General features: G+C 37.5%; 1 protein-coding gene across 5 annotated transcripts in view; it reads right to left on the bottom strand.

Moving 5' to 3' along the window:
- Positions 1 to 24,145, bottom strand: part of TRPM7 (transient receptor potential cation channel subfamily M member 7) — a 133,267-nt gene that overhangs the window by 36,319 nt on the left and 72,803 nt on the right. For 4 of the 5 annotated variants that reach the window (XM_043523967.1, XM_043523964.1, XM_043523966.1 and 1 more), the window contains 15 exons: positions 23,433 to 23,713; positions 21,930 to 22,158; positions 20,499 to 20,654; positions 20,271 to 20,414; positions 19,465 to 19,593; positions 18,528 to 18,812; positions 15,992 to 16,166; positions 15,290 to 15,416; positions 10,584 to 10,768; positions 9,042 to 9,174; positions 7,850 to 8,568; positions 5,664 to 5,740; positions 4,411 to 4,470; positions 983 to 1,079; positions 235 to 305 (listed from right to left, as the gene is read on the bottom strand). In XM_043523967.1, the coding sequence (XP_043379902.1) occupies positions 235 to 305; positions 983 to 1,079; positions 4,411 to 4,470; positions 5,664 to 5,740; positions 7,850 to 8,568; positions 9,042 to 9,174; positions 10,584 to 10,768; positions 15,290 to 15,416; positions 15,992 to 16,166; positions 18,528 to 18,812; positions 19,465 to 19,593; positions 20,271 to 20,414; positions 20,499 to 20,654; positions 21,930 to 22,158; positions 23,433 to 23,713 (2,868 nt within the window). Of the gene's footprint in view, positions 1 to 234; positions 306 to 982; positions 1,080 to 2,052; positions 2,162 to 4,410; positions 4,471 to 5,663; positions 5,741 to 7,849; positions 8,569 to 9,041; positions 9,175 to 10,583; positions 10,769 to 15,289; positions 15,417 to 15,991; positions 16,167 to 18,527; positions 18,813 to 19,464; positions 19,594 to 20,270; positions 20,415 to 20,498; positions 20,655 to 21,929; positions 22,159 to 23,432; positions 23,714 to 24,145 lie in introns of those variants that run through there. The other variant, XM_043523968.1, reaches the window with a different exon arrangement.

The following is a 24,145-nucleotide window of genomic DNA, read 5'->3' as shown; positions in this document are numbered from 1 at the left end:
TATCTCTTACTGAGCATAGTCTCCTCAGAAGACAGACAGAACCCAGTTTTATAGAGGTACACTTTTTTTATTTTACCTAGGCAAGCAAGTTCACAGTGAATACCACTAATGGATGTCAATTGGTCTACATCTGAAATAGGTATTAAACTGTATCTCAATAAAATGTTTTATTTTAGTTATAATTTTATAGAAATTTGAGAAATCTGATAAAACTGTCAACTGGAGTATACAAACCGTGAGCAATGCAGCCTTAGAGTCTACTTGCTGAGTATCTTCAGCTGATGCTCTTCTACTTTTGTTGTGAACTAGAAAAGAAATGAATTTACAATCTGACAAGAGAACCAGACAAGTATGTCTTTACCAAAATCGAGGATGTCTTAAATCTTTCCTAACAAAGTGAGCAACTGAGCCATTTAATCTAGCCCCTAAAAAAAAAATTTAAACACTCACAAAATTTACCATGTGTTACTCGGCATGTCTTTTAAAGGACAAAAACAAAATGTTTTGAAACATATATGTAAAGTAAGTTTAAAAGGAAACACCCTCACCTTAAAATCTAGTCATTTGTAAATAGATGAATTATTAGATTCAAGTAGTAACATCTATATCTCCCTGTAATTTTTGTCATTTTAAGGTTACATTTTCAATTAATTTTTTTTTTTTAATAAGAAACTTGATTCTCTCCTCAGTGTAACTATGTGAAAAAGTACATGAACAGGGGAACCTGACTATCTTTGGAAAAAATAGTACAACTGACTAAACAAATGCACAAAGTTAAAAACTTTTAAGAATATACAGAAGATTCTTCCCTACTCTCAGTTAAGAGTACTCTGGTGTTTCAGGTAACGGCAGGTTAAATATACATTCAGAGACAAGTTTGATTTTTATGTTGATGCACCCTTTGAAATAATGATTAAGTATTATGCATCATTTATAAAATTCAGAGACAAAATTGGATTATCAGAAAAATTAGCACACTTACATTGTTCTGAATGAACTGCCAAAGAGTTTTTGTGATATTCTGTAAATCCATCATTAGAATTAACCTCGCTTAGGCTGCAATCAGCTTGAAGATCAGCCTGTATTATAAACACATACATTGTTATGAGTCATCATTCCTGAAGTACTTTCCCCTTCCTGCAGCTTGGCAATTTGCTTAGTGTTCAGCATATAACCATTCTCTTTCTCTCGTACCATCTTTCAAATTTACAGCATGAATACATTTTAAGGGTACCTTTACAGCTTGCTAAAATCACACATGCTTTCTTGTTAATTCAGTACAAATTTTAAAGATAAACACCTATTTATAGCTATCTTGAGTCTAATAATTTTAGAATAAGTAATAAAAACTAGATATATGTTTGAGGAGAAATAAAAAGAGCTACAGTAAACAAAGATAACTGAAAAATGTATTAAACATCTCACATCTTTAGAAACACTAAGTTCTGCTACCCATATCTGTACATATTTGGTAATATTACTAGACTATTCAAATATAATTTAATTATGGTACAATTTATAAGTTAATTAACATTGTATTTTTCAAATTCTAACTCTTAAGATCTGTAAAATTAAACCAAGTTAAATTTTGAAAGGAAATATGAATTTAGGATTTACTATCCCAGGTTCTGAATATTTACTACTAAAGAAAAGTACATTGACACTGATATTGCACTGTTTTAAATGTAGTGTAGCCATATGTAAAAAGTGAATTAGCAGCTCCCATTGTATAATTCAGTGTTACAAATTAAAACTAATTTTCAAAGACATCAATAAGTCATTTAAATATTCTAAGTCATCTTCTCCAGAAAGCTAGAAAAATCTTAACACTACTTCTCTACCTCTAACATGACAATTTAGAGGCTGCATATGTTTAACACATTTGATCACCAAATAACAAGCAAAGACAGCGTTAATGGTTACAGGCTTAAAGAAAGCCAAAATGGAATGAAAAGGAATACACAAACTGACTCTTAGTAGACCAAAGTGGAGACACTTATTTGGGTTGATTACTAGAAAGTCTGGCATTGATCAATCCAATTGTTTAAATACCTTCTCCAGCAAAGACTAAAGGCTTGTGCTTGTGCTTCATCTTAAGGATGTGAGCAGTCCGACAGAAGTCAGTGACACTATTCACATTACATCTTTGCGGCATCATGGCCTATGCAGGGAGTAAGTGCATCCTCAGTTTGTACAGGTGGCAGGTTTTAACGATAATTAAACATTTTCTGAACACATGCAGAGCCACAGCCAGCCCTCAAAACAATACTCAACTTAAAGTTTTGTTTTTCTAGCAAAAATTAGAGATACAACCTAATCACAGAATATATTCATATATGTTCATGCATTTCAGCTCTAGAGCACACTACCAGTCACCTGAAATCCAAAGATTATTTTAATAAAATCCACAGATCCATGATTCTAAAGAGCAGAGGCATAGAATTTGGAAGACTGTGAACTGGACTGATTTTCAGGCCTATGACTGTTGGGAAGTTGTAAACCTTTTTAAAAGCAGTTCTGCTTCTAAGGTTGGCTTGACAAAGATTATTTCTTTCATATTCCAAAACAGAAATTTTATGTATGTACTTAGAGGGGGAAGTGAGTGTCATCCATAGCTCCAGTCTCATTGCAGTATCTAGGCTTCAATTACTCACTATCATCATTATATCATTTGGTGTCTTGCAGCCATGGCTTTGCAGTGCTTACATTAGAAGTAGGAACCCATCTCCCCGTCAATCAAGCAAAGTGTAACTCTGTTAAGTGTCCTGAAAATGCTGGTATGCTCAAAAAGGAAGCCATAGTACATGTCCTGATTCTACTGATATTGGAAATGCTCAGAGCTGTCAATATCAAGAGGTTGTTCAGTGGTGTTCGATTCCAGAAAACAGGTATCCCTAGCTAAGTTCCCTCTAAGCTGTGCGGCTGCGCAGCAGCCTATCAAGGGCCACACAGGCGCTTGCCTTTCCCCAAGCCCTGGAGCTGCTGAGGCCACGGAGAGGCACCTCTCTCCTCACCCAGCCCAGGTGTTACTGCGGTGAGAGAGGGCTGGGGGGAGTCCTCTCACCCCACCGTGGCCCTGGGGCAGCCTGCAACCCAAACCCCTCATCCCCGGCCCCAGCTGGAGCCCTCCCCCCCCAACCCTCTGCTCCAGCCCTGAGCCCCCTTTCGCACCCTGAACTCCTCATCCCTGGCCCCAGCCCCAAGCCTGCACCACCAGCTGGAGCCCTCACCTTCCTCCCCCCACCCGCCCCGCAACCATCTGCTCAAACCCCAAGCTCCCTTCCACACTCAATCCCTCAGCCCCACCCCCACCACACATCACCTCCATATTGATGCACAAAACAAAATTCATTCCACACATGCATGGGAAAAATTAGAGGGAACATTGGTCCCTAGAGACTTGCAGCTAGAGTGCTCCAGCCTGATGTGCTGAGCTGACTTTGCAGCCTCCAAAAGGTGAAGAGGGAGCATTTGCCTACAGATAGAGCAGAGGGAAACCAGCTTCAAGCACCTACACAGAATCTGTTGTCGCCTCTGTTATTCAATATGCCCCCAACTGCAGGCCCTCCTTCACCAAGGTAGAAGTTCTGCACATCCAATCCCCTGTGGTGCTTAAGTACCTCTAGTACTGCAGAGGACCTGCTAGCTCCCAGCTTTACAAAACTTGCTAGATTGCTGGGCCAGCTAAAATTCTCCAATGCTCCCAACAACAGTAAAGCCTGCAAGAGAAGGGATTCCCTCCTGAAGACAATCTAAGGAACAGGGGTGTCAGGCACCTAGCATCCTACTTGCAATTAAACATTAACTCTTAATTAGCTTGCCTGAGATCTGGCCCTGGTCAGTAAAACTTGAGATTAATTTTACATCCTTTCAGATTTTTTGCTTGTATATGGCAAACAATAATTAGAAGAATTTGCTAATTTTGGTTAAGCATTTTTTTTTTTTTTTTTTTTTTTTTTTTTGAAAAAAGGGCATAAACATTTATGAACAGTTTGTTAGATTAACTTCAAATTTGGGAGAGAAATGCTCGGTTGGTCATAGACCAGACTCCTATCTGAGGGGGTGTAAGGATTTGGGTTTTTTGGGGGGGGAGGAAAGGGGAAAGGAAGTGGGAGTGTTGAGAATGGAATTATAATGGAAAGAAATTCAACCTTAACTATGGTGCAACTGCCACCAATTGTGGGGAGTGGGGCTATGAACATGCAAATCAAAAACGTGATTCACTCAGATAAGTATCAACATGCTTCCGCTCTTTGGTGTAACCTCCACTATCTCCAAAGTTTTCCTCTTCACACCAGGGATTCTTGAGATTCTCCCGTACTTCATTTTAGAACTCATGCATGAATGAAAGCACCGAGCCAGATGCAATGGTTCCTCAACTGTAACAAAAATCAAAGGCTTCCCAAATACCTGATGTTTGGTCATCTCCATCCCCTCCAGAATAGCTTTCTTAAAGTCCTCCTGTTGCTCCTGTGGAAGAAAACGATATAATGGACTGAGTTACACAAATTAAAAGGCTTCAAGGTCACATATTGTATTAATTGAGTGCTTCAGCAAAAAAAAAAAAAAAAAAAACCTCTTCAGAACTCCAGTTTTCTAGAAGCGTTATGAACGTATACTAAACTGGAATTCTCCCAACTACATATCTAAAGCCTCACCTCATCTATTTGAGAATCTGTTGACATGACTGCAAGTGGTTCCCTATTCTCTCTACTACAATGAGCAAGCTAGATCTTCCACATTATAGTAGCTATAGATTAAGATATCCCTCCCATATCCACCTCTTACTTTCAGTGGAAATTCAAGTTATGTCTTGAGTCTTGACTATTTAAAGCGGACGTTTCCAGTAACATAAACATATGCATACTTTACATCAGCATTCAGTATAATCTTTTAGTAATACTCTTGGCTAGCTCAGTGCAAAATACATCATCTATTCACACTCTAATAGCAAGGGTCCATCAGAAGGTTGGTCACAGATAACCATCTAATCTTGAAGTTAATTCAGAAGTAAGATTTTCTCCTTGGAATTAGGTGTGAACAATTTTAAAAGAAACTGTCTGCCAGAGGAAGTGAATTACATTATGTCATCTTATTTTATAAGTTGTAAGACATGCAGACAAATAGTGAATTTCAATCTTAAATACTGCAGTTTGCTTTTAAGTTATGAATTTCAAATTGGCAGTGTTTCATTTTATAGCAATGTTGATATGTCGATAATGTAATAATCAAGATTGGATGTTTTTCTAAAAGATACAACTTCCTCAAAACAATCCCTAGAGTGTATGGCCTGTATTATACATGGGTAAGAACAGATGATCACAACAGTCCCTTCTGGCCTTGGAATCTATATTATTTTTCTAATTAAAGTCAAGGTATCATTTTTAATTTACTTTAATGGCAGGACTAATGTTGGCCTCTGTGAGGGTACATACCATCAAATCCTGTTAAATATTTACTAGTTTCATATTTTTCAGCAACAGTAGTTCCTCCATAGTTAAGGCTGCATTGTTACTGATTCTTAGTAAATTTCTTTTCATATTAGTTTTGCAAAAATCTATTCTTATATTTTCAACAATGTACTACAAATTATAGATGAAAAAGATATTAATGTCCACATTAAACTACTGATTTCAATTTGAAAGTAAAAATTTCAGTCTTACCTCAATATTAACATTTTTTTCTTTAATTTTAATCGCTGACTCCTTAAATTGTTGCAACTCCACGCTGTCTCTGTGACCTTTGACCCAGTAAATTGAAAAAGAAAGTATTCAGTATCAACAATAACACTGAAAAAATTTGGAACATTCCAGATATTGTTGTTATGATGGGGACAGAAACTGTAATAAATGCTGCCAGTGTTTTCATTGAGAAAGACTTATAATGAAGAACTCTGAAGTAAATGGATATAAACGATGGGTTAGTAAAGATATGGAACTGTTGCTTTTCCTACATTAAGAAGTGTAGAAATGAAATCCATACAATTTAAAAATATTACTCCTTCAAGAAAATAAATTAGATTAGTTTCAGAGGTAACTTCCATATACCATTTTATTGATATTCTGAGTCTCACTATTTTTACATAAATGTGAAAAGTATAGAAAAAGCAGAGTTTCCTGCAGTAGGTTTTTAAAATACACACTTCATCCTAATAGTTACAGGAAATAATTTCAGAATTCCACCAATGCGCATGGTTTTATAACGAAAACAAACATAACTGATTGACAATATAAAGCTATACCGCATCTGAATTTCTATAAAACATATATATTATGGATGAAGAGTATATTCTAAATTCCAGAAGAGAAAAGGACCATATAATGAAGGCATGGCTCAAGTAAAATAAGTATACTTAATACTTATCCTTATTAGTGCTGTGGTACATTTAATTAAAGACCTGACTGAGCTATACAGTCGGATTTCAAATCCTTTGTGTTTTCTGCTTTAAAAAAACACCACCACAAACTAATAAAGTATAAAGGTTTTTCTGTATTATAATGAACCCTGTTAATGATTACAATTAAATGCCTTGCCACCCGCCTACAAGTCAAAAAAATATTACTTTTTGAGCACCTAAACATCATGGCATCAGAACATACCTCTTGTCTAAATTTAAAACTTAACTTTAAATAGTAAATATCACTTGGAAAATGTGTGTTAGGATACCCCTAGTCAATTGCTTTTGCAAGATAACACTTGCACAGGTGCCTGACAGATTAAGACTGTGATCCTCTACTTGTTTTTGAGTCTAATTTAAAGTATTTGGTCTCTAATTTACAGTATTTAGTTAGTAAACCAACACCTACTTTTGAAATGAATCTGCCACTGTTTTATTAATCAAAGAGTGCCTAAAGAATCTAATAAAAAACATGCACCTTTTTACTGTTACGTAAAAGTTGAAGCAACACGTAACGTTGGAACAAACAAGGACTTTGGAAAGTTTTCAAAATATTATTGTACTACTACAGTATTACTGTAGATAACAGTGGTAGATCCTGGTCACAGAAGTGTTGAGGAGGATAGCATAGTAAGGATCCCTGAGCTTGACACAGATACCACAAAGATATTTATTCATGATTCCATTAGCCAAAACAAGTCTTTTGCAATTTCTCAAAAATAGACAATATTTTTTGCATGGACGAAAAGTTGGACCTTAAAATTAGTCCTGTGAGAGTTCACCTGAGCTGTAGAGCTGCTAACATTGTTAAGAAACTGTTATTTGTCAATAGCTGTCCAATGTTTGTCGGAAAAATATTGTCTATGTGACAGAATTATAAAGAAATGATAATTTTAAAGTTAAAAAATATCCATACAGTTTAGAGAAAATAGAAAGGTTTAAAGCAAAACAGCAAAGCACAATGGTAGAATAAAGTCACCTGCAACCAGAATAAACCCAAAATACCATACAATTCTTGGTAAATCAAACCTTCTGGTTTCGACTTGGTCCACTGTTTTTGAAGTAGTCCTGTAATGATGTTAGAACTTAAATCTCTATATGGTGGTTCCATTGCTTGACCATGCTGGCTTTTGGAAACTTCATCTTTAACATTCAATTTTTCATGTGAACCGCCACTTGGGTCACAGTTTACAGTTAATGTTTGGTTGCTGGATGACAGAGGTAACTTCTTTTGGATACTGTTCTCAGAGGACTGCTCATCATATGTATCACTTCTGCTGCTGCAGTTGTAATCATTAGTGTCATCTTCATCATGAATAAAACCACAATTAACGTATCCTCCACTTTCAACACAAGGCTGGGTGAAAGCAAGGCAAGCAGAGCCAGAAGCAAGAGGATAAAAGCAGCTACTAATGACTTCAGGACATTCACAATCTACTTTGTTATACTTACCCACAAATGCACCAAATTCTACGTTACTATCTCCTTCTGTAGCCTTAGACAAAATTGCTGCTTCATTGTTTGCTGTAGATTCCAACTGACTTTTGCAACTCGGCTGAGATGGAGTGCTAACAAATAATTTAGCCGTTGGGGATGTTAGATGTGGCATGCCGTTCGATGAATTGCCTAATTTTTTATTTTTATTAATGGATTTTGAGATCTCTTCACCCTGTAATCTTTGTCGAAGTTCTGGAGGAGAAACAGCACTTGGAAATAAGGCACTGCCTGAGGAACCTGCCTCTTGAAAGTTTAGTTCTTCCCCCCTGGAAACTGGAGCTAAATCCTGACCAATTGTCTTATGTTGAATCTCTCTTTCACTGTGCATAGAAATGTTACATAATAAAGCATTACTACTTTCGAGGTCTCCTTGTGGAAAAGAAGAACCAAACACATTTCCGATGTTGTGTTTTTTCCATACTGAAGATCTGAGAGAACCATCATCAATAAGGTTTTGTGCCAAATGTTTTGAAATGCTTAACTCCCGGGTAATTTCATTATGGACTTTGCTGGCTTCCGAAGCCTTTTGTGCAGTTAGTGTTTTTAGAGTATCAACAGTGAGAGCAGAGAGATCCTGTAGGTGGCCAATCTGAGAATCTAAAGAGTTCAATGACCGTTTGATGTAGTTGACTCTATCACCAACTTCTTTTATCTGAATGCACATTTGTTCAACCCTAAAAAAAAAATCAAATTATAAAAGGTAAGCTTTTTGTTCTCAAACTGTAAAGAAGAAACACTTTTGCTATACTTCTTTTTGACAGTTTGAGAAAGGAAAATGTATCATTTGTAAATTTTAGGGTAGCTTAATTGATTTCAGTGGATTGTTGTAGAAAAAGGGATACTTGTACATACTTAAGCAACAAGGAACAAATGCACATCAGCAACTTGCCTACAGTACTATTGTTTAACACCCATTCCAACACATTTGAGAAGACCTCTTTAAAGAGACAAAGTCTCAGTCTGCTATGCACTAGCAAGTGTCAGGAATATAGACAGCATAAAACAGTCTGTAATAATTTCTATGTAGCCAAGAAAAAGTGTCCTGCAACACTGTCATGAATACTTTGTACATGCAGCTATATGTATTGTACTTTTCCTGATAACAGGTTTTAATTTAAATTTTTAAGTTTCTACAGAAATTTTCTACCGTTCAAATGTGACTCGAATTCTCTCTTCACTTCCAGAGTGGAATTTATCATCTTTTTCATTGAAATACATCTCAACACACAACTCTTCAAAGTCATGAAGTTTCTTTTGGTCTTCTTCTGTTAGGAAGAGTTCTAAAGAAAGAGAAAGCAACATTTCAGGAGATTAGTAGGCTATGATACATCACAAATGCTTGAAATAAGTAGCCACATTGATCAATGAGATAGGGTAAATGAGGATGCTACCTAGCTCTCTAGAGTTGGTTGAAAAATGGGTTTTACCCATGGTGGAAAACTTCAAATTTTTAACAGGGGGGAAAAAGTTGAAAATTGAAAATTTTCAGAAAAAAAACACCACCACATTTTTTGGTTGGAAACCAAGAATTTCAATTATGAAATCCCACTGAGGTTCATCATGGGAGTTGTAGTTTGGGTGCCTCATGTTGCCATTCCCTTCTTTTGGTTGAGCTCCCTAGCTAAACTATATCTCCCACAATACACCATGGTCTCTGCTCTTGCCGAGCCCCTAGCCACAGTGCGTCATGGCAAATTAACTTTTTGTTTTTTGGGTGTTTCTATTTAAAAAAAAAAGTTGAAGTTTTCCAAGGAAAGCAGATACTATTCATGAAAAAATTTTGTTTAATTGAAAACCCAATTGTCTTTCAGAACACAGTTTTGTTAAAAAAAAAAAAAAATTCTAACCAACACTACAAAACACCATGAAAGTAAGATGTCTTTGCAAGATTTATTTAAATCTAAATGGAATTAAAGCAGAGTGTAGAAATATAGCATTGTATAAAGTCAATATTTTTAAAACTACTTTAAAACAGGAAAACTGGACCAGGGCTTACAAGGAACTACTACTAGCAAAATGAAACAATAGTGTGAAAAAGATAGTAAATAATGAAATATATGAAAATAATCAGTAAACAGGATGGGAAGAAGAAAAAAAAAAAAAGAAGATTGACTCTCATCAGAAAATTGGACACACTGATAAACAGGGCAAGGGACTGTTTTATTTTACCTACACACAGTGTCATGCAAATAGGCAGCTATTTTCTCCAAGTTGTCCACTACTTTACATTCAGTTTTAATATAAATGGGAATTTAGTGCTCAATTTACCAATATTAACTCCAAATGCAATAACAGAAGGATTATTTTAATGGATATGGGACAGACCTGAAATCTAAGGCTTGGCATAGAATGTTACTAGTAACATGGCAGTAGAAATTGCCAGATACAATAGCTGTGGTTCAGTCCCATAAAATGACTTACAAACTAACTCCCACAAGTATTTTTTTTTTTAAAAGTTCTTTTAAGGTATTCGTTTTATCAGAATGCAAGAGCTTTACTTTATTATTAAATGATAATAAAATATAAACAAGTTACCTGCTTCATTATTAATGAATTAAACATTATATTGTGCTCTCTTTGCATTATAATGAAGAGTAGTAACCAAAGAGTTATCACTTTCTTGACAACTTACTTTAATCACAGAAAAACAAGAAAAACTAATAATTGCTTGGATAAAATTTGTTCTTACTTGGTCCATCTGAAGTTTTGTCCTTCTTTCTTCTTTTACATATACAACAACATAAGGAAGCCATGTGACTAAGAATAATAAGTGGTGGAGGCAGGACAGGTTTTTCATGGTAGGCCATAATGAAATGATAGCGTTGATACTTCCATACGATGTTTGAAATTGCCTTTACTTGTAAATATACATTGCTGAAGGGGGGAAAAGGTAAAAGTGTTTTAACTCAAAGATCTTAGTGTTAGTTACTATCAGAAGCAATTTTACTGCCTTCTGAATTTTACAAAGGCATAATTGTAGGGAAATGTACAGATTGTACATAACTGTGTATTTTAACTTTACTGCAAAAGTAACTCATTAAATTTTTAAATAGGAGTTAGAAGTGCATCAAGGGAAGGCTACCCCAATATGGCAAGTTGTTCTTTCAACTTATAGAATATTACAGTAAAACCTTTTATACCCGACGACATGTTGGGGGAATGGCGGGTGCTGGTAAGTGAAAAATTCCGGTTACTAAGAGGGAGGGAGTTTGGCTGTGGGAGGGGGTGCGGGCTCTGCGAGGGAGTTTGGGGGTGGGAGGGGACTCAGGGCAGAGGGTTGGGTGCGGGAGGGGGTGCAGGGTGCTGGATCTGTGCGGTGCTCACCTCAGGCAGCTCCCTGCAAGCAGCGACATGTCCCAGCTGATCCTAGGCAGATCTGCACATTGCCTCTGCCCACAGGCGCCGCCCCCACAGCTCCCACTGGCCGCAGTTTTCTGCCAATGGGAGCTGTGGAGGCTGCGCTCGGGGCAGGGGCAGCACGCAGAGCTGCTTATCCGCGCCTCTGCCTAGGAGCAGCTGGGACACGTCGCCACTTGTGTGGAGCTGCCCGATGTGAGCGTTGCCCGGATCCGGCACTCCGAAAACCCTCCTATGCCACCAACTCTCTGCCCCAAGCCCCATCCCACGCCCAAACTCCCTTCCAGAGCCCACATCCTGCACCCCCTCCCACACCCCAGCCCCACATCCCCTCCTGCATGCCAAACCCCTTGTGGCCATTCCTCCACCTAGGAGCAGCAGGGACGTGTTGCTGCTTCCGGGGACCCACACAGACCAGACTATAAACTGGACTTTCAATGACAATCAGAAATGCCGGTTTATAGAGCTTTACGGTTGGTAAAGTGCTGGATAACACAGCTTTTCCTGTATTTGGGAATGGTGCTCAGGATATTAATAATCACATGATTTTGCCTATTGGTTATTTGTTTGTCTAGACTGAGCTGGTAGTGACGAAGCCATCAGGATCTGACTTCATGGCCCTATCGTTGTTTTCATTCCGTTCCTTATGGACAAGACTAACCACCAAAATTCGCCACTATTTTAGCAGTCTCACAAATGCTAAGGTCTGAAGCAGTGGAGAGAACACGGCAGGGGGCATGTTTACCCTCTCATCTCTAGGATCCCTTATGTAATGCACTAAGAATAAGTATCATAATGTAACTGGTGACCACTGGGAAAGGAATAGCTATCTAGTCACAGGCACAGTAATTATTCACCAGTTGTCTGAGGCATTACAGAACTGGCAGCAGCAGGTTTGTAACTGCAAGGCAAAAATGCAGGCATGTTGGCATGCCTATGTGTTGTGACTGTATGTTCAAACTAAATTAAACACACAATCAGTTAAATGTTTAACTAGCAAGTTACACATGCAATCATCCTGTCTGCATACACAAGTGCGGCTCACTGTGCACACACGCACACAATATCCCAGTAATTTGTGCACGCTGGCCCAATAAACGTAATCATTGCTTGTAGTAGTTACTGTAGTAAGAGCACCATCTGAGCCACCTAAAGCACACCTGCCCTTTATTTAAAAAAAATTATACCATCTAACCTTATTTCTTAAATTTGAAGTATGCAGTTTCTTAACAGGTATAAATAAAGCTCAATTTGTATGATTAAAATACCGTAGGACCACTTTTATTAACTGAGAAAATGCTAGTTTTCAGTATAAAAGTCTGCATTGTGTTCTTGAACTAAGATAGATGCAAAAAGCCTAAAGTCAAATAAGTTTGACAATCTAAAAAACTTTTTTTGTAATGTTAGGTATGCAGATTCAGAAGTAAAGTCAGAAATGTAAAACTTGTGGAGATTTGTTTCATGTGTAGGCATAAACTAGCAACAATGACTTGTTACAGGTAAGTGTTTCTGCAAAAGTACAGCAGGACGTTACTAATCCATACATGTTACACTTACACAAAAAATGCACTCTTTTTTCACTGTCTAGTAACATAAGAACACAAAACAATGCTATTAAATCTTTGCTGAGACTTCATTGTATACTAGTAAACTTAGTATATTTGGAAAACTAATGAAGAATAAAATTGAAATAAGCTTATCAAGTTAAATTTAATGACATTACAATTTACCATCTTTGCTTTTTATTAATTTAGATTGCTAATTAAACTGCATTAATTTGCAACAGGTTCTCCAGGCAGTGTGAAAGTAGGAAATTTAAAAGTAATATTTAAGTAGGACCTTTTTTTTTAAATTTTACCTTTTATTTAGTATTGATCATATTTCTTAAAGTACTATACAGGGCACCCTGCCCTACCACCAGGTAAAAATAAGAATACAAGAAACAACATTAAAACATCAGTGCGACTCTAAGGCACTACCATTCATAGAATCATAGAATAACAGAGTTGGAAGGGACCTCTGGAGGCCATCTAGTCCAACCCCCTGCCCAGAGCAGGACCAATCCCAACTAAATCATCCCAGCCAGGGCTTTGTCAAGCCTGACCTTAAAAACTTCTAAGGAAGGGGATTCCACCACCTCCCTAGGTAACGCATTCCAGTGTTTCACCACCCTCCTAGTGAAAAAGTTTTTCCTAATATCCAACCTAAACCTCCCCCACTGCAACTTGAGACCATTACTCCTTGTCCTGTCATCTGCTATCACTGAGAATAGTCTAGATCCATCCTCTTTGGATCCACCTTTCAGGTAGTTAAAAGCAGCTATCAAATCCACCCTCATTCTTCTCTTCCGTAGACTAAACAATCCCAGTTCCCTCAGCCTCTCCTCATAACTCATGTGTTCCAGTCCCCTAATCATTTTTGTTGCCCTTCGCTGGACTCTTTCCAATTTTTTCACATCCTTCTTGTAGTGTGGGGCCCAAAACTGGACACAGTACTCCAGATGAGGCCTCACCAATGTCGAATAGAGGGGAACGATCACGTCCCTCGATCTGCTGGCAATGCCCCTACTTATACACCCCAAAATGCCATTGGCCTTCTTGGCAACAAGGGCATACTGTTGACTCATATTCAGCTTCTCGTCCACTGTCACCCCTAGGTCCTTCTCTGCAGAACTGCTGCCTAGCCATTCGGTCCCTAGTCTGTAGCGGTGCATGGGATTCTTCCGTCCTAAGTGCAGGACTCTGCACTTGTCCTTGTTGAACCTCATCAGATTTCTTTTGGCCCAATCCTCCAATTTGTCTAGGTCCCTCTGTATCTTATCCCTACCCTCCAGCGTATCTACCACTCCTCCCAGTTTAGTGCCATTGTGTTTGTAGTTCACTGTGCCTTCAGATATGTCAATTCAGTGAAAGAATTATGATTTCCCTGTAACATGCTATTCAAGTTATTAGTAATATAGATTTGCTTCATGCCTCCAGATAGAGTTAGAGCAAACTGTACTCCCCTGTGCTTGCAAGGACAGCTGTGCCAGCAATTTTTACCCATAGGCAAGACAGAATGTTGTAGTCCTGGCATTCTGTCAGAGAAGAGCAGCTTTTAAACTTCAGCCAGGACTCCACAAGAGTCCTGCCAGTGGAGGATCCCAGACAGATGCACTGAATATCCCTCACCAGATCTATATACTTTTTGCGTAAAGCTAGCTGGTTCCAGGCCCAAGAGTGAGACAAGGATTGTGGAGATCTTGCATGGTTGTGTATTGCCTGGTTTGTAGTTAAGGGGTGTGGGGAAAACCATTTATCCTATTCTGCTTGGTCCCTTTCATCAGAAAGAAGTTCACTGAGGTCAAATTTCATTTTTTCAAATTAAAATGATTTGGCTGATTTTTTATCTTTAATGTGGTCTGGTATACTAACCCCCTAATTATTGCAAATTGGAAGCAGGCCTACTAATCATGGATTAAGCAAATCTTCCGTTTTAATGAGCTGTGTACTATTACAAATGCTTTTTCAAAATAGTTTAACGGATTAGAAAGATAAACAAAATTTGATTTCTCTATAGCTATCCCTAGCCAAGCTTATTTAAAAAAAACAAAAAACAAAAAACCAACCAACCAAACATTTGTACTTTGGAATAACATTCTGGGTATGAAGTTATGCCAGTGGAGCAATAAACCCAAGAACCAATTTTGTTCTTTTTTATTTTTGGAAAAGAGAGAAGAAAGAGGGCAGGGTGCCCTCAAATTCCCCCTCTGTTACATTTAGGCCTCCCTGCAATTTTGGGCTGGACACAGTGCTTTCAGAAAGCATAGCATCATGAGCAGGGTGTAACACAATCCCTCTGCCCTAGGAGCTGGGAAGACTGTCCCTACAGTGCTGAAGAGTAATGGATCAAGATTAGCACCTGAAGAACACACAGCCACCAAAACAGCAGTGCCTTCCACTGCCATCAGGCCACCAAACTATTTTTAGTTAGTTTATTCAAGTTAGATATGTACTTATCACCAGATTAACAATTATCTGAAAGTAACAATATACTTACTTGAAAAATGCAATAAGGAGATTAACCATAATAATGTACTGTACAAAGAGGTAGACAGCTTGAAGAAATGGGGTCAGCCATGTTCCAGGTCCACAGAGATGGCCAACTTGTGTATCATTTGCACATACTTTGGTGAGAAAACACAGAGACCATATTTTCTTTTAGAGAGGACTTTTAATACTTATAGCAGATATAGATGCTGAAAGAATCACTCAAAGACTGTGCAATAACTAGCTGTATGCATCTATCCTGTAATTTGTTCTTTTAAAAAAATACAATTAGTAACAGTTTTTAAAAAGTTACAGGAGAGAGAGGCATCCTGTAGTTACTGAGTGGTCTTTATCAATTAAGTAAAATGCCTTTTCAGCTTACAGCAGCAAAATCTTTGCATGATGGCTGCATATGGGATAAATACAGCTCTATGCTTAGCCCAATTGGAAGACACTTCCCCTTTTGGCCAAAAAAGGAACAAAAGTTCTCATTCTAGGTCATGTTTAAGCTTTTTTCAGCATAAGCAAGACAAAGAGTTCCCTACATTTGGACATCTGGGACTTAAATGGGTATACCTCAAGAAGAAAAGGTAATCCAATACAACTAACTAAATTCGTGTTTCATCAACACACCTCAGCCGATCAGCATTTGGAAAAAAATATCCTTAATCCTTGAGAGTTTCATAATTGTTCTAAAATTGCATCATCTTACCATCAATTTCATATGCATAAACTTCACCAAAAATCATCCAGTATGGATGAAACACAATATCTCTAGCAAGAGTCCAAGATGGTGCTTCATTAGGATAGAGTATTGCCTTCCGGGGAACACCAAAACTAAGCAGTACAAGTGCCATAATCACTACAATGTAGAACATGTTGGCCACCTGTTTAAAAAAAGTTCAAGTTAAGAAAACTCAAAAAGTCCATCAAATAAAAGCTTTGGCAATTATGGTTTCAAAACACGTGTGTAATAACTTTATCTCCAAAACGTATCAATATTTAACTTTGTGTGTATCTATATATAAACAGATTTGGGGGTTAGCAAACTGAGGATAAGGATTTATCATACTTAGTCCTTAAATGAGAAAGAATAAAACATACAATTCAGTTTTGCAGCAGTTTGACATGCTATTTTAATTATTTTTATTTTTAAAATATTAACCAGCACTGAAGTATACCCAGCTTCCTTACGATTAAAGCAAGCTTTTATACAGTTATAGCAGCAATTTCTAGTGCAAGCTTAAGGACTTTTGTGCATTTTGCAATTTTAAGCAGTTTTTGAGGCATTTATAATGGGGTTAGAGGATTCAGCCAGCTAAAACTCAGCCCAAGATCACAAACCTTAATCTTCAATTTTTCCTCCACCAAACTATTGTATGCTCTTACAGCTTGGAACGCTGATTTACTGTACCCACCAATTTTTATGAATGTGATATACTCCCCTCTATGACTCCTCCCTCCTACACTCTCTGAGGCTAAACACAGTGTAGGTACAGTTTTCCCAAGCTCGGAAAATGAGAGTGACATAGAAATAGAACCAGGTCTCATGCACAAGATTACCGAGCAACAAGCAGGGTTTCTTTTGCAGAAGGTAGGGGGGAGGGGAGAAAGGGAGGAATTGGGGAATCCAAACTTTGGGAGAGCCATTTTTAAGGAAGAAAGCAGATGTTTTTAATCTCAAACTCATGTGGTTAAGCCCAGCATCAGTGCATACATTTTACTCCCCTAGTTCCTATTCTATCATCCATCAGTTCATATATCTCATAGTGAGATGATTTTATTTCCATTATTCACTATGGCAGAGTTATTTAGATGACCTTCATAACTCCTAACACTCTGTGTAAGTTCCAGATGCTATAGAAAAGGGAATGTATTGAAAAAATTCAGTTTATGCTGTCTGACCAGGAGGAAGGAAATCTGTTTTGAGATGTGATTATTTGGGGAATCTGCCTATGCACAGTTTATGACATATATTTGAGATTCTAAACTTGGTATATTTATCTTTATCAAGCTGCAGACTCCATTTTGAGTGTAAAGCTCTGTTTTTGCCTTCCTACTGCCTTTTTATTACCCCCATCTTGGCTAAAATTCCAAGGACTGGTGTGGCAAAGGGCTAACAATGGAAGAACATTAAACTTGGATGATTATCTGTTTAAATGGAGCACCCTGAGATAAATAGAAGGCTGCCATCCAGGGTAAACCAATTTTCAAATCTGAACTCAAGCGGGTGATAACTAAGTAACAGATCACCTGGTAGAAGTCTCTGATCACCTGATGAGGTTGATCAGCAAGTCACCTGACAAGGGGGCTGAAGGCTATAAAAGAAAGGGTTTCTCATCAATCGTTTGAGAAAGAGAACAAAACAAACAGAAGGGTACTGACTAAGTGATTCTCCCTCTCTGACCTCATGTTTCAGAGGAAAAGCCATGAGAAGCAGAAGGAAGGGGCTTGGGCATTGCCTTCAGCCCCAGGCCTCAGCAAGTCTAACGCCAGCCCTCGCAACCCTATTAGAACACGGTTGTGACCCACTTTGGGGTCCCGACCCACAGTTTGAGAACCGCTGATTTAAATCCTTTTGATTCCATAAATAAATAGAATGTCTCTTTCCTTTAAGGAATAAGGTCAGTAAGACAGTTAGCAATAAAGCAGAGATTCCCATGTTGTGGGTCACAACCACCTTTCCCTTCCCATATTGATAAGTGCATGGGAGGTTCTGGTATAGAACAAGAACTACTGCATTAAACAGTGCAGGGATAGAATATTCAGATTTCCAAGAAACCCCAAAAGAATAAGAGTAATATCATCCTAACCCTACAAAAGAAAAGAAGCTAGATGGAAGGACTGCTGCCTTTTCTTCAGTTCAAATCTCTGACACATGTATAAAAGTGATTTAGGAGCAGGATAGAGGAGGAACCTACAAATTCTCTCCAGTTTCCACATCTTTCATTTCTGAGAGATGTTTGTAAAGGAAGAGCAATAATGGCACCTATTCAACAAAATGGATTTTCTATATATCAGAAGGGCAGATATCACTGACTATAACCAAATGTTTGGGAAGCCACTCTCATCCCGCACTGTTCTAAGGATCCATGAACAGAAATTATATCTTAATTAACCCATTTGCACATTTAGATTTATGGGAAATTACCTCAGTATAATGTGGCCTTTTTCTAAATAGATTCTTAAAAAATTATAAATGGATGCAGTGAGACAAAGAGGTATGTTTTCAATAAAACAAGACTTACCATTTTGCCAATCATCATCACATAAGGGCCAGCCTGTTGATTTACAGCTAGAAAATCCAGTAATCGCACATACCAAAATATAATATTTAGGCAGTACGTTATTCTTCCAACAACAAAAACATAATTTTCTCTGTACGTATTGTCATCAAAGTTCCCTTTTGCTCCAAATCTTAGTGTAAACCCAATGAAGAAAGTAATAATGGCAATTGTATCACTGATGTTGAAGTAATCACTGAACCACACTTTAATCTTCTGATTAATTTTCCCAGCCTCTGACATAAAGATCTATATTAAGAAGAAGAAAAAAAAAATCAGGTATCTGCATATTTACCTCATATCAAGACCATTGAACCATCTGAACATTTTATCAGTAAACAAAATTTTTATCAGCATGTTTGAGCATGCTTCCATGTTAAATCGATAAACCTTAATATAAAAATATTTACTGTCCAGATTTGTAGATATACATATGCGATTACCACAACTGCATGTACAACCACAATTCCACATTAAAATGTATCAGTTTGATGGCTAACTGGTCATTTGTGTGTACTTTTATTGAGAGTCTATGCACAATACCATGCACATTTTTTAAAATCTCAGCTCTGCTCTGAGGTTACCCCTTGCAGAACAAGTGTGTTTCGTATTTTTAAGGGTACTTCAGTATGATTGCTCAAAATATACCACATCCAAATCCATTAGCCTTTTTTGAGTGACAAGGGATTTGATTACGTAGTAAATTATTTGTTATATAAAGGAGATATTCATAATGCCTTTAATAAAATAAAATAGTTTAAAATGCAAATATTAATAAGTGCACTATAACACTTTTAATCTGCATCACTTACATTATTTTTTGATAAAGACCATTTAAAGCATACTGCTCTACTTGACATTAGTGAAGTAATTTAGAACACAACTGAGATTACAAACATACCTCACGAATCTTCTCAATAGCTGATGTAAAAATATAAGCTATAACAATCCATTCTTGAACTGATGGTATTTCTTCCATTTTTACAAGGACTACAAATGTGTAAAGCATCAGAAATCCTAAGTATGCCAACTAAAAAAAAAGCAAGTAAGCAAAAATGTTACCTTTATATAGTTATACAATTTATTTTCAAATGGATGTGGATTATTTTTGATAATCTGATCGGATATAGTGTGCACCAAAACAGTAAGTAGGATAACAGTACTTGCTTACAGGGACAAGGGTAGTAAATGCCAGTAAATGGGAAAAATATTGTATATTGGCTTTATATATTCCACAAGAGCAAAAGAAAAAAGTAACAATAACCTCCAATAATTTAGGATGTTAAATACAAATTTATGTAAATTATCTAAAATAAATTACGCACAACTTTGCCTAAATATGTTAGACTAATGAACAATTATGTACCGTCTGCTAAACTGGATGAGGCAAAATAATACACCAAAATAAAATAAATCTGAGTGCTAAGTATTCATCCTGAGTTACCTTGCAGGAGGAGGACATATCAGGACAAATAGGGTGAAGAGTAAATATGATCTATTTTGCACACTGTGCATGCACCAGCCAGCTTCTAAGACTCCAGTGATTCTCATTTCTTAGGAAGATAGTTTTAGAAGGACAAGAGCAGTTAAACTCTGCTGCTATTTGTAACAACTGTATGCTGGTCAAAGAACCAGCCATAAATATGAACTACTTTTGAAAAGAGGTCTTGAGCATGTCATTTTACACAGCATTCTTCAAAAACTCACCGTATTGAACCAGAACTTCACAATTGGCGCATGATAGAATGCATAAAACTTTCGTGTAATTGGAAGTCGTTTAGGTTTTGTTGGCATCTCCATGTCATGTTTTCCTTCAGTACTGTCCAAGACCCTTACTTCTTTAAATATTTCCTAACATAAAAAGGATAGATTATGAACTTATGTATAGAAATACTTCTTTGTTCTTTGGGTTTTTGTTTGTTTGTTTTATGTTACCATGGGTATCTCTTCTGCTATATTCTGGAAGTTGTTTTCACTGTCTTCCATTGTCATCTGGTGTGCATCTTGAGACTGTGGAATATGGGACATTTCTGCCTTGGTTTTATATTCCAACATTAGTATGGCAGGGGGTAGTAAGATGCTCAGTATCACCTACAAGAATTGAAGATGAGCAATTTTAAAGGTGTACTTCCACTTAACGTCAGCATATTAAAATGTCAGACATATTGGTACACAGACTATCCCCTGTAAAAATAGAATTTTATAATCCAAATTGTCCTTGTCAGGTAGTTGGTAGAAAAAAATGGGGGTGGAGAGAGATTTTTTTGTTATTGATACATGTAACTTACAGGCCAAGTGTGAGCATATAAAGAATGTTCCATGAAATTCTTGAGGAAGGAAAAAAAAAAAAATCAGTGGGTTCCAAAACTAAACATCACTGGACAGAATGTATTCCAAGATTAAACAGAGAGCTACAGCTTAACTGAATTCATAGGTCATTTCTTCTTCCCCAACTTTGGCAATAACATGGCTGAAGTCTTAGAGACAGGGCATGGTTAACTACACATGAGTCAGTTTTTCTAGTCACGGTAGAAAAATCATGATGTCTGAAACATGTATAAAAAGTACTAGATAAAAAAGCTGCTTATTGAAGTTAGTCCATTACAAGGCAAGAGAGGTAAACAGGTCAGTTGGCATGTAAGATTTTAGTAGGTCACATAGTAGATGATGCTTGTAGAGGTTTTGTATGAAAGTCGCACTTTTTGGGTGATTTCCCCTTTGTTACTTCAAATAATGGAATAAATTTTCAGTATGATGTCCATAATAGATACGCACTCTTGCAATTGTTAATTAGAGCTGCATGACTTATTTTAGTGCACTATTCTGAAAACTGACACCACCTGATCCTGCAGATTTGTGTGCCAGTGTTCCACTGTATGCCCTCCATTTGTTCATCTTGGGCCTCCGAAATGAAAGCAAAAAGCTTATTTCTACATGAAGTTTTACTTACTGCCTGTAGAACGCAGAAGCATATGAAATTGTATTCTTACAGTGGATTTTCTGTTGTTAATTTTTTTCACCACTATATTTTTAGTAGTGGATTAGTATTCACAGTAATCTACATATGCCTCTGATTAAGGGCTACTTGCCTGTTTTCTGCCTTCTACATTTCTGTACCTTGTTTAAAAAGATAATAGAGCATCAAAAGAAGAGTTTATAATAACATGTCCAGATTTGATTAAGTTAAAAAAGTTACAGTAGAACAGTTTCACAACATTTATTAAGGTAAATAAGGGTTACAGTGATAAAAGTTTTATAGGAATAGTACTTTGTATACAACACACTTTTCTTCCACTTCAGCATAAACACAATAAATAAGAATGGCCAGCAGGATTAACACTAACAGTGAATTGTAAGGATGTTTACCTTGTACCATGAATTTTTCCTCATGTTTAGTCTTCCCATCCACATATCAGATAACAACATCTGGGTACAAGTATGAGCTACAAATGGGCGGAGTCTTGAAGACACTGCTAGCTTAAGACAGGTTGAATTACTCCAGTTTTTCAGCTCATAGGTTAATAACTTCATAGCCATGGTTTCATCTTGTCGGAAGGACTGTTCTAGTAGTTCAACTGCAAGTTGTCCAAACTCACTAGAAAAAGGAAAAAAACCAAAAATACCAATTTTAGGTTCTGGAGAGTTTCTTCTTTCATACACAATATCAGGGATTTTGAGGAGTTCCCTTCTTCCACTGCAACAATTGGGATATGTGCTGGGGTGTTCAATTCACACCATCCTGGAAGTGGTTAGTGAGGCTAAGAGGCCAACTAACCAGTTAGGCCACCTAATTCCCCTCAGATGTAGCCTAAATAATTCCCTGAATGATAGCACCCAGCTGAGAAGAAACAAGCAGGGGTAGGATAAAGACAAGAAGTTGGCAGCAGAAAAGGGGGTTCAGGGAGATAATTTGCAGTCACTCCTTGGGAGCAGGGAGGTGTGGTCGAGGCTACTGAGTTCAGTAATCTGCAGTTACTCTCTGGGAAGAGGGAGTTTAAGCTGGGACATCCAGAGAGGAGCAGGCAGAAGCTGTAGGAAGGAGTCCTGAGAAACACAAAGAGGTCTGAGGGAAAGCAGACCGCAGTAGCCAGGTATAGGGTCCCTGCACTGGAACTCGGAGTAGTGGAAGGGCCTTGGTTCCCCTACCAGCCACCGGGGGAAGTGGTACCATCAGGGCAATGCACAAGAAGACTGCCTTAGACCACTGGTATGGAAAGTCTTAGATATCCAAGAAGGGGAAGACTTTAATGACCTGGCTGGAAAGCCAAGCCACAGAGTACTCTGAGTCACAGGGAGTGAGACAGATGGCAGGGCGTGCAGAAGGGGGCATCAGACCTGAGTGACGCTAAACTCCAGATGCAGTCACAAGGAGGATCCCCTAGAGGTGAACAGAGCACCCAGTGTCATGGTAATCCCTAGGTCAAGGGACTATATCCCATATGATCAAATTCTTGTGAGTGCAAGAGGATGGGCTATACCGGGCATTGTTGGAATTTCAATCTGCCCTGTCATCTGATAGGTGTGCTTACATTATCTAATGAACACTAATTCACACACAGTACATATGGCTTTCCTTAAAATGTATATCGACTATATATGTAATACAATAAGTTTAGGGTAAAAGCATCTCTGTCAAGGTGCTCAAAGTTCTTTTAATATAAACACCAGGTTTGCCAACAGTAATATAAGCAATGCGCTGATATGCAGCTTGTATTAGAATACAATCTAATAACTTTGAGAAGATTCTTTTTCTTCAAGCATGCTAAGTAAACAAGTAGCAGAAAGGGGAAAGAGGTTTTCTATTCATGTCTACTTTGCTAGTGCTATAAGGCTTATAAGAAAGATTTAACAAGATGAAAAGTAGATTACTTGGAGTACTGTTTCAGTTCTTCAGAGGTATCATCAACAAGGTCACTTTGTTTTGCCTCATATGCCATTGAACGATACACCTTGCAGGCAACTAAGGCTTTAGCCATGGACTCTTCACCATGCTGCCAGAAGAAAAGGGCCATTTTCTGTCTTTTCATTAACACTGCCCAAAGTAAGAGTTCATTAAGAGGATAAGGAAAGCGTCTAGTTTCAGGATCATCAATATCTACGACTTCATCTTTGGTTCTTTTCTTTTTTCCTTCTTCTGCACTTGTATCAATCTTTAAAAAAACAAAGGAAAGGTTAGAAAATTACATTTGATCAGAACAAATTTAGATTTAAAGTACTGTTGACAGTGATAGAGCACCAATCACCATTTCTAGCTGTGTAACATATTTATAAGTCAGCTGGGTTTTCCTTTTAAAACTCAAGTTAAATCTTGCTAATTCATGCTCACATCTGGGACACACTGCCCATATGTTTTGCAAATTATTGGACAAAGCAGCAATGAACAAAAAGATTCCTAAAATAGGATAAAGAAACTCATTGGTAACAAGAAAAGGAGTACTTGTGGCACCTTAGAGACTAACAAATTTATTTGAGCATAAGCTTTCGTGAGCTACAGCTCACTTCATCAGATATTTGTTAGTCTCTAAGGTGCCACAAGTACTCTTTTTCTTTTTGCGGATACAGACCAACACGGCTGCTACTCT

Source organism: Chelonia mydas, chromosome 10 (assembly GCF_015237465.2).
Source record: "Chelonia mydas isolate rCheMyd1 chromosome 10, rCheMyd1.pri.v2, whole genome shotgun sequence".
Taxonomy (NCBI): Eukaryota; Metazoa; Chordata; order Testudines; family Cheloniidae; genus Chelonia; species Chelonia mydas.
Note: the sequence above shows the minus strand (reverse complement) of the source record. Positions and strands in the feature narration are given on the sequence as shown.